Source organism: Loxodonta africana, chromosome 11, assembly GCF_030014295.1.
Source record: "Loxodonta africana isolate mLoxAfr1 chromosome 11, mLoxAfr1.hap2, whole genome shotgun sequence".
Classification (NCBI taxonomy): domain Eukaryota; kingdom Metazoa; phylum Chordata; class Mammalia; order Proboscidea; family Elephantidae; genus Loxodonta; species Loxodonta africana.
Genome location: NC_087352.1, coordinates 102007362 through 102022786, shown reverse-complemented (window position 1 = coordinate 102022786; position 15425 = coordinate 102007362). Strand labels below are relative to the sequence as shown.

At 40.4% G+C, this 15425-nt stretch overlaps 1 protein-coding gene across 3 annotated transcripts in view; it reads right to left on the bottom strand.

Moving 5' to 3' along the window:
* Positions 1–1586: 1586 nt before the first annotated feature.
* The window catches only part of TWSG1 (twisted gastrulation BMP signaling modulator 1), a 90450-nt gene continuing 76611 nt past the window's right edge, over positions 1587–15425 (bottom strand). For all 3 annotated transcript variants that reach the window (XM_064294723.1, XM_023543977.2, XM_003406385.4), the window contains one exon: positions 1587–14448. In XM_064294723.1, coding sequence (XP_064150793.1) covers positions 14267–14448 — 182 coding nt within the window. In that variant the 3' untranslated portion in view covers positions 1587–14266. The remainder of the gene's footprint in view (positions 14449–15425) is intronic.

Genomic DNA, 15425 nt, shown 5'->3' with positions numbered 1-15425 from the left:
GGATGCAGACCCCAAATTCTCGTAAGACCAGACTTAATGGTCTGAGACTGGAAGGACCCCCATGGTAATGGCCTCCAGACCTTCTGTTAGCCCAGGACAGGAATCATTCCCGGAGCCAACTCTTCAGACATGGATTGGACTGGACAATGGGTTGGAGAGGGATCCTGGAGAGGAGTGAGCTTCTTGAATCAGGTGAACACTTGAGACTATGTTGGCATCTCCTGCCTGGAGGGGAGACGAGAGAGTGGAGGGGGTTAGAAGCAGGTGAAATGGACACGACAGAGAGAGTGGAGGGAGAGAGCGGGCTGTCTCATTGGGGGAGAGTAATTGGGAGTGTGTAGCAAGGTGTATATGGGTTTTTGTGTGAGAGACTGACTTGATTTGTAAACTTTCACTTAAAGCACAATAGAAGTTATTTTAAAAAAATTGATATTAATCCAAGTTAAGTTGTTATAAATCAGATGTTAATTGTAATTTCCAGGTGAGCCACTGAGAAGACAACTATAAAAATATATAGTAAAGAAATGACAAGAGAATTAAAATGGTACACTAGAAAATACTCATTAAACAGAAAAAATGCAGTAATAGAGGAACAAAAAAGACATAAGACATATAAAAAACAAAGCTGCAGCCAGGATTCCCATCTTATCAGTAATTACAAGAAAACTAAATGGATCAAACACTCCAATTAAAAGGCAGAGGTTGGCAGAATGTATAAGAAGACATGATCTAACCATGTGGTGTCTATAAGAGAGAAGCTTTAGATTCAGAGACACAAACAGGTTGAAAGTAAAAGACTGGAAAAAATATACCATACAGATAGCAACCAAAAGAGAGCTAGAGTGGCTATACTAACATAAGGCAAAATAGTCTTTAACACAAAACTTGCTAATAAAGATACAGTGATATTTTACATGGATAAAATGGTCAATACATTGATAAGATATGACAATCATTAAAATATGTGCACCTAATGACAGAACCCCAAAATACATGTAGCAAAAAATTACAAAACTGAAGGGAGAACTAGACAATTCAACAATAATAGCTAGAGGTTTCAATAACTAATTTTCAATAATGTATGGAACAACTAGACAGAAGAGCAACAAGGTAATAAGTGACGACTGTATGAACATGGTATAAGCCGTCTAGATCTGTGCTGTCCAATATGGTAGCCACTCATGACTACTAAGCATGTGAAATATGACTAGTCCAAATTGGGGTGTGTTGTGTTAAATACACACTGGATTTCAGAGATAATACCAAATTATTAAATAAAATATATGATTAATAATTTTTATATGAATTACCTGTTGAAATTATAGTTTGGATATGTCAAATTAAATAAAATCTATCAATAAAATTAATTTTCCCCATTTTTTTCACTTTTTTAAATGTGGCTACCAGAAAAAAAAAAAATTCCACCACTCATCTGTCAATTCGTGGTGGCTTATGTGTTGCTATGATGCTGGAAGCTATGCCACAGGTATTTCAAATACCAGCAGGGTCGCCCATGGTGGACAGGTTTCAGCAGAGCTCTCAGACTAAGACAGCCTAGGAAGAAGAATGTGGTGATCTATTTATTAAAAAAAAAGGCCAGTGAAAACCTTGTGAATTGCGGCGGAACTCTTTCTGATATAGTGCCAGAAGATGAGCTCTTCAGATTTGAAGGCACTCAAAATACGACTGGGGAAGAGCTGCCTCCTCAACGTATAGTCCATCTTAATGATGCGGATGTAGTAAAGCTTTCAGAACCTTCATTTACTAATGTGCAAGACTTAATATGAGAAGAAACAGCTACAAACATCCATTAATAATTGGAACATGGAATGTACAAAGTATGAATCTAGGAAAATTGGAAGTTGTCAAAAATGAAATGGAATGTTTGAAGATAGATATCCTAGGCATTAATGAGCTGAAATCGACTGGTATTGGCCATTTTGAATTGGATAATCGTATGGTCCTACGTTGCCAGGAATGATAAATGGAAGGGAAACGGTGTCCCTGTCACTGTCAAAAAGAACATTTCAAGATCTATCTTGAAGTACAATGATGTCAGTGATAGGATAATATCCATAAGCCTAAAAAAATATATATATATTTTTTTTATTTTACAAGGAAGACCAGTTAATACCACTATTATTCAAATTTAACCACCAACCACTATGAAATTGAAGATTTTTACTAACTTCTGCAGTCTGAAATTGATCAAACATGCAATCAAAATGCATTGATAATTACTGGTGACAGGAATGCGAGAATTGGAAACAAAGAAAAAGGGTCAGTAGTTGGAAAATATGGCCTTGGTGATAGAAATCACGCTGGAGATTGCATGATAGTATTTTGTAAGACCAATGATGTATTCTTTGGGAATACCGTTTATCAAAAACATAAATGGCAACTATACATGTGGGCCTTGCCAGATGGAACACACAGGAATCAAACTGATATCTGTGCAAAGATACATTGGAAAAGCTCAATATCATCAGTCAGAACAAGGCCGAGGGTTGACTGCAGAACAGATCACCAATTGCTCATATGTAAGTTCAAGCTGAAGCTGAAGAAAATTTTTAAAAAGTCTATGACAGCAAAGTATGACCTTGAGTATACCCCGCCTGACTTTAAAGACCATCCCAAGAGTAGATTTGATGCAGTGAACACTAATGACCAAAAACCATGCAAGTTGTGGGATGACATCAAGGACATCATACATGAAGAAAGCAAAAGGTCAGTAAAAAGACAGGAAAGAAAGAAAGGACCAAAATGGATGTCAGAAGAGATTCTGAAACTTGCTCTTGAATGCACAGTAGCTAAAGCAAATGGAAGAAATAATGACGTAAAAGAGCTGAACAAAAACTTTCAAAGGGTAGCTTGCAAAGACAAAGTAAATCACTATAATGAATTGTGCAAAGACCTGGAGTTAGAAAACCAAAAGAGAGCGTGCTTGGCAATTACCAAGCTGAAAGAACTAAGGAAAAGAATTCAAGCCTTGAGTTGCAATACTGAAGGATTCTGTGCACAAAATATTGAACGATGCAGGAAGGAATCACAGAAGATGGAAGGAATACGGAGTCACTGTACCAAAAAGAATTGGTTGATGTCCAGCCATCTCAGGAGGTAACATATGGTCAAGAACTGACGGTACTAAAGGAAGAAGTCCAAGCTGCACTGAAGGCATTTGTGAAAACGAAGGCTCCAGGAATTGACGGAATATCAACTGAGATGTTTTAACAAATGGATGCAAAGCTAGAAGCGTTCATTCACCTATGGCAAGAAATTTGGAAGACCGCTATCTGGGCAAGGGATTGGAAGAGGTCCATATTTGTGCCCATTTCAAAGAAAGGCGATCCAACGGAATGTGGAAATTATCGAGCAATATCATTATATATACCAGATCCAAATAAAATTTTGTTGAAGATCATTCAAAATGGTTGCAGAAGTACATCCACAGGGAACTGCCAGAAATTCAAGTCTGAATCATAAGAGGATGTGAAACGAAGGATATTATTGCTGATATCAGATGGACCTTGGCTGAAAGCAGAGAATACCAGAAAGATGTTTACCTGGGTTTCATTGACTATGAAAAGGGATTCAACTATGTGGATCATAACAAATTATGAATATTCATTGAGAAGAATGGAAATTCCAGAACACTTGATTGTGCTCATGTGGAGCCTGTACATAGATTAAGAGGTAGTCGTGCAAACAGAACAAGGGGTTACTGTTGTTGTTGTTCTTGTTTTCAGGTGCAATCGAGTCAGTTCTGACTCTTAGCAACCTCATGTACAACAGAATGAAACACTGCCCAGTCCCGCACCATCCTCACAATCATTGTTATGCTTGAGCCCATTGTTGCAGCTACTGTGTCAGTGCATCTTGTTGAGGGCCGTCCTCTTTTTCGTTGACCCTCTACCAAGTATGATGTCCTTCTCCAAGGAATGGTCCCTTCTGATAACATGTCCAAAGTATGTGAGACAAAGAAGTCTCACCATCCTTGCTTCTAAGGATTCTGCGTGGCTTAAAATCAGGAAAGGTGTCAGGGTTGTATCCTTTCACCACAGATACTCAATCTGTACGCTGAGCAAATAATCCAAAAAGCTGGAGAGTATATGAAGAAGAATGCAGCATTAGGACTGGAGGAAGACTCATTAACAACCTGCAATATGCAGATGACACACACAACCTTGCTTGCTTGCTAGCTTGCTTGCTTGAAGTACTTACTGACGAAGATCTTCAGTTTGGATTACACCTAACATAAAGAAAATTAAAATCCTCACAACTGGACCAATAGGCAACATCATGATAAATGGAGAAAAGACTGAAGTTGTCAAGGATGTCATTTTACTTGGACCCACAAGTACCGTCCATGGAAACAGCAGTCAAGAAATCAAATGACATATTGCATTGGGCAAGTCTGTTGCCAAAGACCTCTTTAAAGTGTCAAAAAGCAAAGACGTCACTTTGAGGACTAAGGTGCACCTGACCTAAGCCATGTGTTATGAATTGGATTGTGTCCCTCCAAAATGTGTCAATTTGGCTAGACCATGATTCCCAGTATTGTGTGATTGTCTACCATTTTGTTATTTGATATGGTTTTCCTATGTGTTGTAAATCCTACCTCTATGATATTAATGACGCAGGATTAGAGGCAATTATGTTAATGAGGCAGGACTTAATGTACAAAATTAGGTTGTATCTTGAGTCAATCTCTTTTGAGATATAAAAGAGAGAAGTGACAGAGGGATATGGGGACCTAAAACCACCAAGAAAGTAGTGCCAGAAGCAGAGTGTGCCCTTTGGATCTGGGGCCCCTGCACTTAGAAGTTCCTAGACCAGGAGAAGACTGATGAGGAGGACCTTCCTTTCGAGCTGACAGAGAAAGACTTCCCCTGGAGCTCACGCCCTCAATTCAGACTTCTAGCCTACTAGACTGTGAGAGAATAAATTTCTCTTTGTTAGAAGTTCCACTTGTGGAATTTTTTTACAGCAGCACTAGGTCATTGAGACACTGTGGTATTTTCAATGGTCTCATATGCATCTGAAAGCTGGACAATAAGGAAGACTGAAGAAGAACTATGCTTTTGAATTATGGTGTTGGCAAATACTATTGAATATACCATGGACTGCCAGAACGAACAACTCTGTCTTGGAAGAAGTGCAGCCAGAAGGCTCTTTAGAAGGATGACGAGACTTCATCTTATGTATTTTGTACATGCTATCAGGAGAGCAGTCCCTGGAGAAGGACATCACACTTGGTAAAGCAGAGGGTCAGCAAAAAAGAGGAAGACCCTCAATGAGATGGACTGACACAGTGGCTGAAACAATGGGCTCAAAATAGCAATGACTGTGAGGGTGGTGCAGGACCAGGCAGTGTTTTGTTTTGTCAAAGAGTTGCTATGAGCCGGAATCGACCTGACTGTACCTAACAGCAACAATAGAAAATTTAAAATTACATATGTGAGTCACATTTGTGATTTAACATTATATGTCTATTGGACAGCATTACTCTAGGTCATTCTGTCCTGCAAGACTACTTTAGAAACCAGAAGGAAGAGTCATTGTTCTATGATTTTAATACAGAAAAGTCTCAAGGCTGGGCTTCTTTGTTCAAAGATGAAAATCACTTTGGACTAATCAATGAAGGTTCAACAAACTGGTCTAATAATGGACTACATATGCTTTCCCTCTTAAAAGAAGTAATTTATTTCACCTCCAAATAGAGCAGAAGAAACTAGAAAACATCAATCTTTTCTAGAGGAATTCAACCAAGATGAAAATGTAACTAAATTCAATTAGATACCTTATTTCACAAATAAAGAGGCCAGTTTTAACACTTGAAATAAGTTATCCAACATATATACACTTTAGAATCAACCCACCTGGAAATTGCTATTAGCCAGCTTTATTTAGATTATTTTAAGTTGTGCCTCTTTATTCATAAAAACCTCAATCTTCTTGACCTGCCACTCTTGAAAAAAAAAAAAAAATGAACCCACTAACCCTGAAAGATAGAGTAGAACTGCCCCATAGGTTTTCCTAGGCTGTAATCTTTACGGAAGCAGATTGTCGCATCTTTATCCTATGGAGTGGCTGGTGGGTTTGAGCCACTTAACTGTGCCACTGGGGCTCCTTGCCACTTTGTGTAGAAGTAATAATTTCCTAGCTGGACCAAGAGCTAGTTTTGTATTTTCAAGGCGGATACACAATCTCATTCTGGTGAGGGGTACACAGCCAAGTAAAGAGGCAATTATAACACAGAGTGGTAAGTGCTATGAATGGGAGGGGTTCAGATGCCATAGGCAACACATATAGCAGAGACTGACTGATACCTATCATTCTCCTCCTCCTTCATTTTCTCCTTACTAAACAGAATCCTGATTTTTATTCAGGCAACATTTCCTTGTCACTCTTGCGACTAGTGGTCTCCTATGAGATGTAAGGGGAAGTTGTTGGCAGACTTCTTAAACGTTGACTTAGCTTGGAGGTGTAGATTCTTTTTTTTTGCAGTAATGTCCTTCTTCATTTTTGGAAAGTATATACGATGGTTGGTGCTCCAGAAGGCAACTTCAGTCTTGAGACCATGAGACAAATTTGAGGATGGCAGAGCAAAACAAAGGGGGTTAGTTTCTGGTGACAACGTGGAGCCCCGTTGCAGCCCTGGACTACTTGTCTTCAGACTTTGTGTTATGTGAGAGAAAAACAAAACCAAAACAAACAACACCACCCTAATTGTTTAAACTTCGATTACTTTAGGTCTCTATGATTATTTGTTAAAAAAAAAAAAAAAGTAAGCGAGGACCCTGGTGGGAGTGGAAGTGGGAGATTATGAAAGAGGGCCTATGGTCAGCCATGAAAAACTCTTGGGAATAAACCCAAGGCAAACCCATTGCTGTCGAGTTGACTCCAACTCATAGCGACCCTATATGACAGAGTAGAGCTGCCCCATAGTTTCCAAGGAGCGCCTGGTAGATGTGAACTGCCGACCTTTTGGTTAGCAGCCGTAGCACTTAACTACCATGCCACCAGGGTCCTCTGGAAATCTCTGGTGACAACGGGATTCCATAGAAAGAACTTGAAGTTGTGGGCAAAGCCATCTGAGACAACCCAAATTCAGTACGGTATCATTTGAGAATAAATGATCCCAGCAACCTGAAAAGATACAAGATTTCATCAGGCTCAAAGCTCTAAAGAGTTAGTCCTAAAAGGCATTTCTATACTTGAGGATTCCATCAAAGCGTACTGTGCAAAAAAGTATCTTAAGAGCCAAAAGATATGCAAAATCTGATCAAGTCATTGACCTAGGCGAGAAGTGCAGACTTCTCTGAGAAGTTGGGAAGATGTAAGTAACGTGTATAATTTGGATCTAAGGGATTTGGATGATGGGACTATTCACTGAGAACACTTTTCCCTAAACCTGATGTTTCCTTGTGGGTGGAAAATGATTTTGCGCACCTTTGGACCTTTCTTTGCACCTATATTTATTCTGCCCCTGAGCAGAGGGATGACCTGTCTAGCTGGAAAATTTGGGAAGAAAACTGGGCATACGCTTCCTCTTGGTAGTGAGTGCTCCTCCAGGGGCAAGCCCTCCTTGAGGCCACGTTTTTGGAGGCATATCTGGCTAAATCTTTGCTAGCCTTGTCCTCTAATCTAGCCTTTATCGGTTTTAAAGTTTTCTGGCATCCATTTTTATTGAGGCCATTAAGAAACCTCAGTTAGCTGTCTTGCTTAATGGAAACCTGTTTTTCAACCTTGGAATGATTTAGGGACTCTAGGATTAGAAAATCAAAACCAAGTTATTAATATTGATGTGGTAAGAACTGACATAATCGAATGTTGCAGAGGATTTATTAGAGCACAGCTTCGAAACTGTGCTAATGAAAATATTTAATTGAGTAATTGAATTAGACTTAAGTTGAAGTTTTACTAAGTATATGTGCAGAATTGGAACTCTTAGTGGGCTCACCTTATTTGTGAGTTTAATTGTGTAAGTACTCGTGGCAACCTCAGGCTCTGCCCAGCCCTGTGCCAACCCCACGACTGGGTGAAGATTGTCCTGCTGTGATCCACTGGCTGATTTTTGTAAGTAGATCACCAGGCCTTTCTTCCTAGTCCATCTGGAAGAGCCACTGAAGTCTGTTCAGCATGCAAGCTCCTACTGACAGATGGGTGGTGGCTGTGCAGGAGGTGCCGTGGCCAGGAACTGAACCTCGGTCTCCAGCATGGACGGTGAGAATCCTACCCTGAACCACAGCTAAAACACAACGTAAGTACTCAGCAAACACTGACTGAAAAGCCTGGGAAAGTGACTGTTAGATACAGACTCTAAGATTGCTAGATAGAAATAATGTTTGTGAACTTTTTTTAAATGGTACTTTAGATGAAGGTTTATCTGTAAACTGTTTTTGAAAGCTTATGGAAGAACTAAATTTCTCTTTCGTAAATTAAATTGAATATTAATTTTTAAAAGAAAAACTAACTTCTGAATAGTCTCCTGCAAATAGAAATTGCCCTCAAGGACACCAAAAAAAAAATCACGTCAACAACATGCATGGTTGCCAGAGAAGCCCCGGTCTCCGCAGGAGCCCCCATGGCTCAGCAATCCAGAAAGACTCTAAGCCACATGCCTGAAGATGCATGCGCAATACTCAGAACCTGGACGCCAGGAGGGAAGTGGTAACCGGCAGTGCAGGGTTACCTCCTGAGCCGGGTTATGGCGCAGGGCAGGACACTGGTGAGGCACGCCCTGGGTTAGAGTCTAAACCACCAAAGCCGGCTGAGCTGAGGCCCTGGTGAGTCAGTCAATGAAAGGGCAGAGGGAGGGGCAGAGGCAAGGGGGCTCCGGGCTGATGAAGCCGCATTTACAAAGGAACAGAAAACAGTTCACGGACACTGCAGAGCAGACTGTGGGATGTGGAGAGGCCAGCCTGAGGGAGACCAGGGCCAGGCTGCCGGGCCTGATGCATGTGGAGGAGCCAGGCCTTATCTGAGGGTGACTAGGAGCAGAAGCGTGGTACGATCCAGTATCATTCACCCATCCAGAAAATATTTTGTGCCTCTCAAGTGTTGGATGCTTTAGAGCACTGGGGTGCTATGTTTGGGACAGTGATGAACAAAAGGAACAAGGCCCCTACCCACCAATCACACATTCTAGTGGAAAACAGATGGCAAGTGTAACTACAGATAAGTACTTCTGGATAGCTACCAGCTATTCAAAGAACTAAAACAGCATAGTGGCATAGAGGTCGCTGCTACTTCAGAAATGGTGTTCAGAAAGGACCTCTCCATCAAGGTGACATTGAGCTGAAGACCTGCATGAGGTCCAGGACCCGGAATGTGGATCAAAAGCTGCACAAAAGAGGACATGGCCAACGCAGAACCACAGGTAGAAACGAGGTGCTGATGAACAGGAGCTATGGAGGGTGGCGGGGCGGGGGCGAGAGGCTGGGATGTGGCTGAGGGCTCAGTGCCTTGGAGTGAGCCACGCTCAGGAATCAAGACATCCACAAACCCAAGTGTGCAACGTGTCACTTCAGACGCGGAGGCAGGGCTGCTGGTAGTCCTTGGTTGAAACACGGGGATGAGGCAGCTCCGGGTGCTGCGAGCCTCCCGGGGCCCTCAGGTGGTCCTAGAGCCCTGGCCGGTCTGGGCAGCTCCTCCCACTATAGCCTCTTCCCTCCCCTCAGGCAAATCCCCTAGAGGTGAGGCTTCTGGAAAACAAGAGGCAGGTTGTCTCCTGTGATCCTCCTTCCCACTGGGTAACCCCAACCTTGGTAGGCCCAGGGGCACAAAGGCCTTACTACTCCCTTGGAACTGGGGGTCAGAGCAGGAAGCGGCGGGGGCATGGGCATTGTCTCAGTTGTTTTACTTTGGTTGCGGTGTGAAGCATGTCAGTTAGGAGGGCGGAAAATGCAATCATTTTTGCCTTAAAGGTATTTCAGCTGGTGAGTTTAGTCGAGTCTGGGATTTCTGTCACTCTGACTACTGTGAGGCTCCCTGCTTGTCCAGGCTCACTCCGGAAGGAAAACTAGAAAGCTGTCCTTCTTTAGTTCTGCACTGAGAATTTTCATCTCCAAAGCTGAACCTTGGAGGTATTGCTGACTGCAGGCTTCAAGCATAGACTTTAAAACAGAAGCATGCAAACAAATTTGTTTTTAATTGATTAGGAAAAAGCTGAATCTTGCAGAAGCCGTAATCCCTAACACCAACGAGCTAACAATGATGTCTGCTGGCTTCATCAACTCAAAATTTGCAAGGTTTGGAGTGGCCTGAAAGGGTGAGACCACCCACAGGCATTGTCCCCACTGCCCTCAGGTCTCTTCAAAGTCATTTTCCTTCCAGTTCTGCACCTCCAGCTCCAGGTTCTCACTTTCAGGTCCACAGGACTACCAGGTATTTGGACACTGTCAGCAAATTAGCAATTTTCCTAATCAAACATACTGTCTCTTCTTGGAACAAATTCTACTAAGGCACTCAGGCTGGCAACCTACCCTTGAATTTTTCCCCTTTTGTTAGAGACACCTATATTCTGTAGGCTGTCAAAATGCAGATTCTGCGACATAACGTCAATTTTACCACTATAGTCCAGTCTATGGCTCCCAATTCTAACAGTAATATGACCCTGTGAGAATCTCTGTGAAGGGTTGGACTTGATCTCCTTGTAACTCACTCCAGCCATGATACAGTTTTTGTAGAGCTGGTTGGCATCAGAAGGTCCCCAGAGAAAGGAGAACGGTTAAGTAGCTCATATCAAAGTTTCCTCCATATTGGACTAAAGCATGTGAAAAGCAGAGAGCAACCTGTTAAAGATCACTTGTTTCAAAAGAATCCGTCAGGTTGCCATGAGTCAGAATCGACATGACAGCAATGGGTTTTTTTTTTTTTTTTTGGCCGGGGGGAGGTGGGGGAGGTTAGGACATCCAGACAGAGAAGGACAAGCTTCAGCTGACATCTTAAACACTAACTTTGCTAGAGAAAAACGTCAAACTTATCCTGGGGTTCTATGCTGAAATTAGGAGCTTGGGTGGCGCAAGCAGTTTGCCAAAGGTTGGAGGTTTGAACCTACCCAGCGACTCGGAGAAAGAGGCCAGGTGATCTGCTTCCACAGAGATTACAGCCAACAAAACCCTATGGAGCAGTTCAGCTAGGGGTTGCCATGAGTCAGGGGCTGACTCAACATCAGCTAACAACAACAAAAATAGGCTGAAATTAACAAAACATGACACACTCATTGCGCATTTCAATGTTTTATTAAAATAATCATTTTGTTTTCTTTTGTTTATAGGGACAACCAAAGAAAAATGTCTAATTTTATGTTATAGGTCATGTGAAATGCGATAAAATACACTCTTGGGAAGGCAGAATAGATTTTAAAACTCTTTTTTTTCAGAGAGGCTTCCATAAAAACGAACTTTAAAAATGTGGCTTACTTATATCTACCTACTTTTCCAGAAAAGTTCTGGTGTCTCTTCTCCATTTTGATACCCTCTGATTTATAAATAATTGTTCAAATATCCTAACATAAATTTTGTCTTCTGAAACTTTAGAAGTCACATTTCTAAATGAAGACCCCCCCCTTTAATTTATTGCTGTCTTTGTAAACATAGACTAGATTTTATTTAAATTATCATTTGATTTGGTACCACTATTATGAGTACAGTTCCAGTAATTAGATGTTGTGGGAAAAAGAGAAAATCCACCAGCAAGTAGACATCTTACTACAGGAAAGAACCTTTTTGATATGGTCTTTATAAACGCTGCTGGTTTAAAAATCTACTGGGCTATTTCTTTTTTTTTTTGAAAGTGGGGGTTGGTTATAAAAATTTATAGGAAAAAAAATTTTTTAAAACCAAAACTTCAATACAGAAGTGAATTAATTATGCTTTGGGATGTTAATAAACCAACCTACTGCCGTTGAGTCAGTTCCAACTCATAGCAAACCCATCAGGTTCCCCAGGCTGTCGTCTTTATAGAAGCAGAGTGCCACATCTTTGTCTCTTAGAGCAGCTGGTGGGTTTGGACTGCCGACCTTTTGGCAAGCAGTTGAGCACTTGAACCGCTGCGCCAACAGGGCTCTTTAGGATGTTAATAGTAGGTCTAAATTTTGGTGAGGCTAAGGGTTTCCCCAATGTTACACTCTTAAATTGGAAAAATGTTGTTACTCAAAATATAAAGAACATTACAGAACCAGAAATGGAATCTTTTATATGACAGACCATACTGTACTTCTGTCTTTCTTTCAACCCCTTTGTAAATCACAAAAATTAAGCAAACTTTGAATATAAAAAACTATTACATTTAGGGATAATGTCTAGTGGGAGAAAAAGAGGTAAGCAAAACAGAACATAACATGGTTCAAGAAACCATCCTCCCAATGTAGGGGGAAAAACAGAAATATTACATTTTAAAACTCAATAATGAAGACCCCAAAAAGATGAGACACCAGTTTACAAGTATATTTAAGGAAATAAGAAGCACACTGTCAATAAACATGAAAACATACTTCTATTCATAGGTATGAAATTACTTTGAAAAAGAACCAAGTTGAAATGAAGCAGCTGACTACAAATTCTTTTAAAACTTTTTCTTAAGTTCAAGAAAACCCTCAGCTGTATACGTATTAATTAAGAAGCAGAGCTAAAACATCTTCAAGGAACTTTCAAGGAGGAACCCTACATAAAAGGAAGAAAAGAATACCCCAATTTTTTCCCTGTTAAAAAATACATTCATGAGCTAAACTATAACATTTGAAGAGGTTAAAGTACCTTGGCTGTATTCATTACAGTTATCTGAAAGAGCAGAAAAGGTATCAAGGCTTTAAATTTTGTAATAGTTAATCATAACATTACATAACATTAACTTGTGTTTATATAATGAATAATACAAAATATATCCAAGAGCATTGTCTATTTGTATATACTAAAACATTCAGACATATAAAGAGGTGTTCCTAAAAAGTTACTTGTAATTCAAATATGCACGAGAGAAAGTAGTAATTTTATAAAGTTAAGAGTTTCTGTAATATAAATCTTTGTTTTAGATTCATGTTTGAAGATTGGAATTTTATTACTAGAAAGGGCACGTAGTGTTTAAGCTTATCTTTATTGAAGCTATAGAAAAAACTGACAAAATACTCTGTAGTGTATTTGGAAACCACTGTCATCCTGGACAAAGTTGTTTTTAGTTTCATAATCTTAACACCTCACTATGTAATTACACTTTGTTAATAAGAACATTAGATCCAGATATAAACTCAACAAGTGAAAGATTACACAACAAAAACCAATGTCATTAGTTCTAAGCTTGTGTCTGCCCTATTCATACCCGTAACTTCTCTAAGTTCCCTCCTATCCCTTCTAAGTGCTCGGTTCTGAGCTTGGGAGCATTCTTGCCTTGCAGCCTGGTCTTGGGGAGGGGGGACAAGCCAGTCCCAGGTGCTCTAGTTGCAGTCCTGGCAGTCATTTCCCATCCCTAGTGCTCTTTAAGCTCTTTAAGTCACAACACATGCTTTAGCATCCTAATTATTGACCCCAGCAGTGTATTTAATGCCATTCCATAGATGTACCCAGTATTCCTCGTGAAGAGGCTTCCTCACAACCCACAGAAGTGCCATGGGCAGGGAGAATGGAAGAGAATGAGAATTTTTCCTGCAGCTCTGTCAGCGTTGTGTATTACAGGAGGGATTCTACTATGTTTACTGTTAAATTGTAAAATACAGGGAGAATTTCCTTTCTAAAACCAACATAATATGGTTTGAAATTAAGCTTTTTGGGGTGATCTTTATGTGCGTTTTCAGAATGATATATTTAGGTACTGCAGCCAATTTATAAAACAGGTAACAATGAAAGGCCAGTGGAGAGTGGTGTACAGCTGTAAAAACCCAGTGTCTCAGGAGCACACTGAACAAACCAGAACTTACTTGAACATGCTTCTGCCAACACTTTGAAAACAGAAGGCTCTGGAATGCTAGAATCAAATGGCATCAAGCTTCATGTTGGAAGCTCAGATCTTTCAAAGAATTCGCGACTTGCTTGTTCCTTGTATGACCAAAGCTGTACAGAGATGCTAGGATCAAAGGAAAGGCTTCACTGCTAGTGGACAATAAGGGTAACAGGAGCAGCTATTGTCATATAATTTAACAAGTGACCAGATTTGTTGTATTTTAAAAGTAATGCATTCCAAATTCTTTTATATCTTCTTCTTCACTTCACGGAATGCCTTTTCATACCTTTCATTTGACAAAATTGCTTTGCTCTGCACTTCCTTCCCTTTAAAACATGCAGTTCATGCACTTGACAGTCTTACTGCCGTAGTCGACGCACTCGGGCCCGACGCACTCGCAGCAGGCGTTGTGGAACCAGCGGTACTTGGACGCCCCCATGGACTCACAGGAGATCTTGCACTGATGTATGGACATGCAGTCGTCAAAGTAGACCACAGTGCACATGTGTTCTGAAAAATAAAAAGGAAGGACTTCAGGGCAAGCAGGACACCAGAAAAGGCTTTACTACTCAGCTGAATGTTATTACTGGTTATTTATTTTAGTTCTTTCATTGCTGGTCTACACAGGGCAAAGATGAGGTGAAAGAAGAAAAGACCGCTATTTGTTAATTATATTAAAAAGGAGGCCAGATTCTCCCACAGTAGCTAAAGAATGCAAAGGAGTTCCCTAACCAGTATTATTAGAGTTCAGACTTTCATTGGAAGGTTAGTTTATTGCATTTAAAAACATTTGGTATGCTTTTTAAACTTGGCATTTCATTTCTCATACAATTTCCTATGAAGACGAAGTTCCCCAGAAAAGAAGTTTGCAAAAAATACTGTTCTAAAGTTATACTGTGTATTTGCAATAAAATACAACAAACTTAGGTAATCCAAATGATGCAAACGGATTAAAATGCTTGGCACAAAAAGCACTAGATATTAGAAACTATTCTTCCTAGTTACTAACAGTGATTTCTACTTCTGCTTTCCAAGGCAGAACATTTTTTTTTTAATTGTGCTTTAGATGAAGGTTTACAAAGCAAGTTAGTTTTCCATTAAACAATTAATACATTTACTGTTTTGTGACATTGGTTGCCAACTCCACAATGTGTCAACATGCTCCCCTTCTAAACCTTGAGTTCCCAATTTTCATTCGTCCAGCTTTCCTACCTCTCCCCTGCCTTCTCGTCCTTGCCCCTGAGCTGCTGTACCCATTTAACCTCACATATGTGGTTGAGCTACCTGTATTATTATTTGTCTTGTGGGCCTGTCTAATCTTTGGCTGAAGGGTGAACCTCAGGAGTGACTTCAGTACTGAGTTCCAACGGTGTCCAGCGACCATACTTTTGGGGTTTCTCCAGTCTCTGTCAGACCAGTAAGTCTGGGTTTTTTTGTTTGTTTTTAATTGTGAGTTTGAATTCCGTTCTACATTTTTCTCCAGCTCT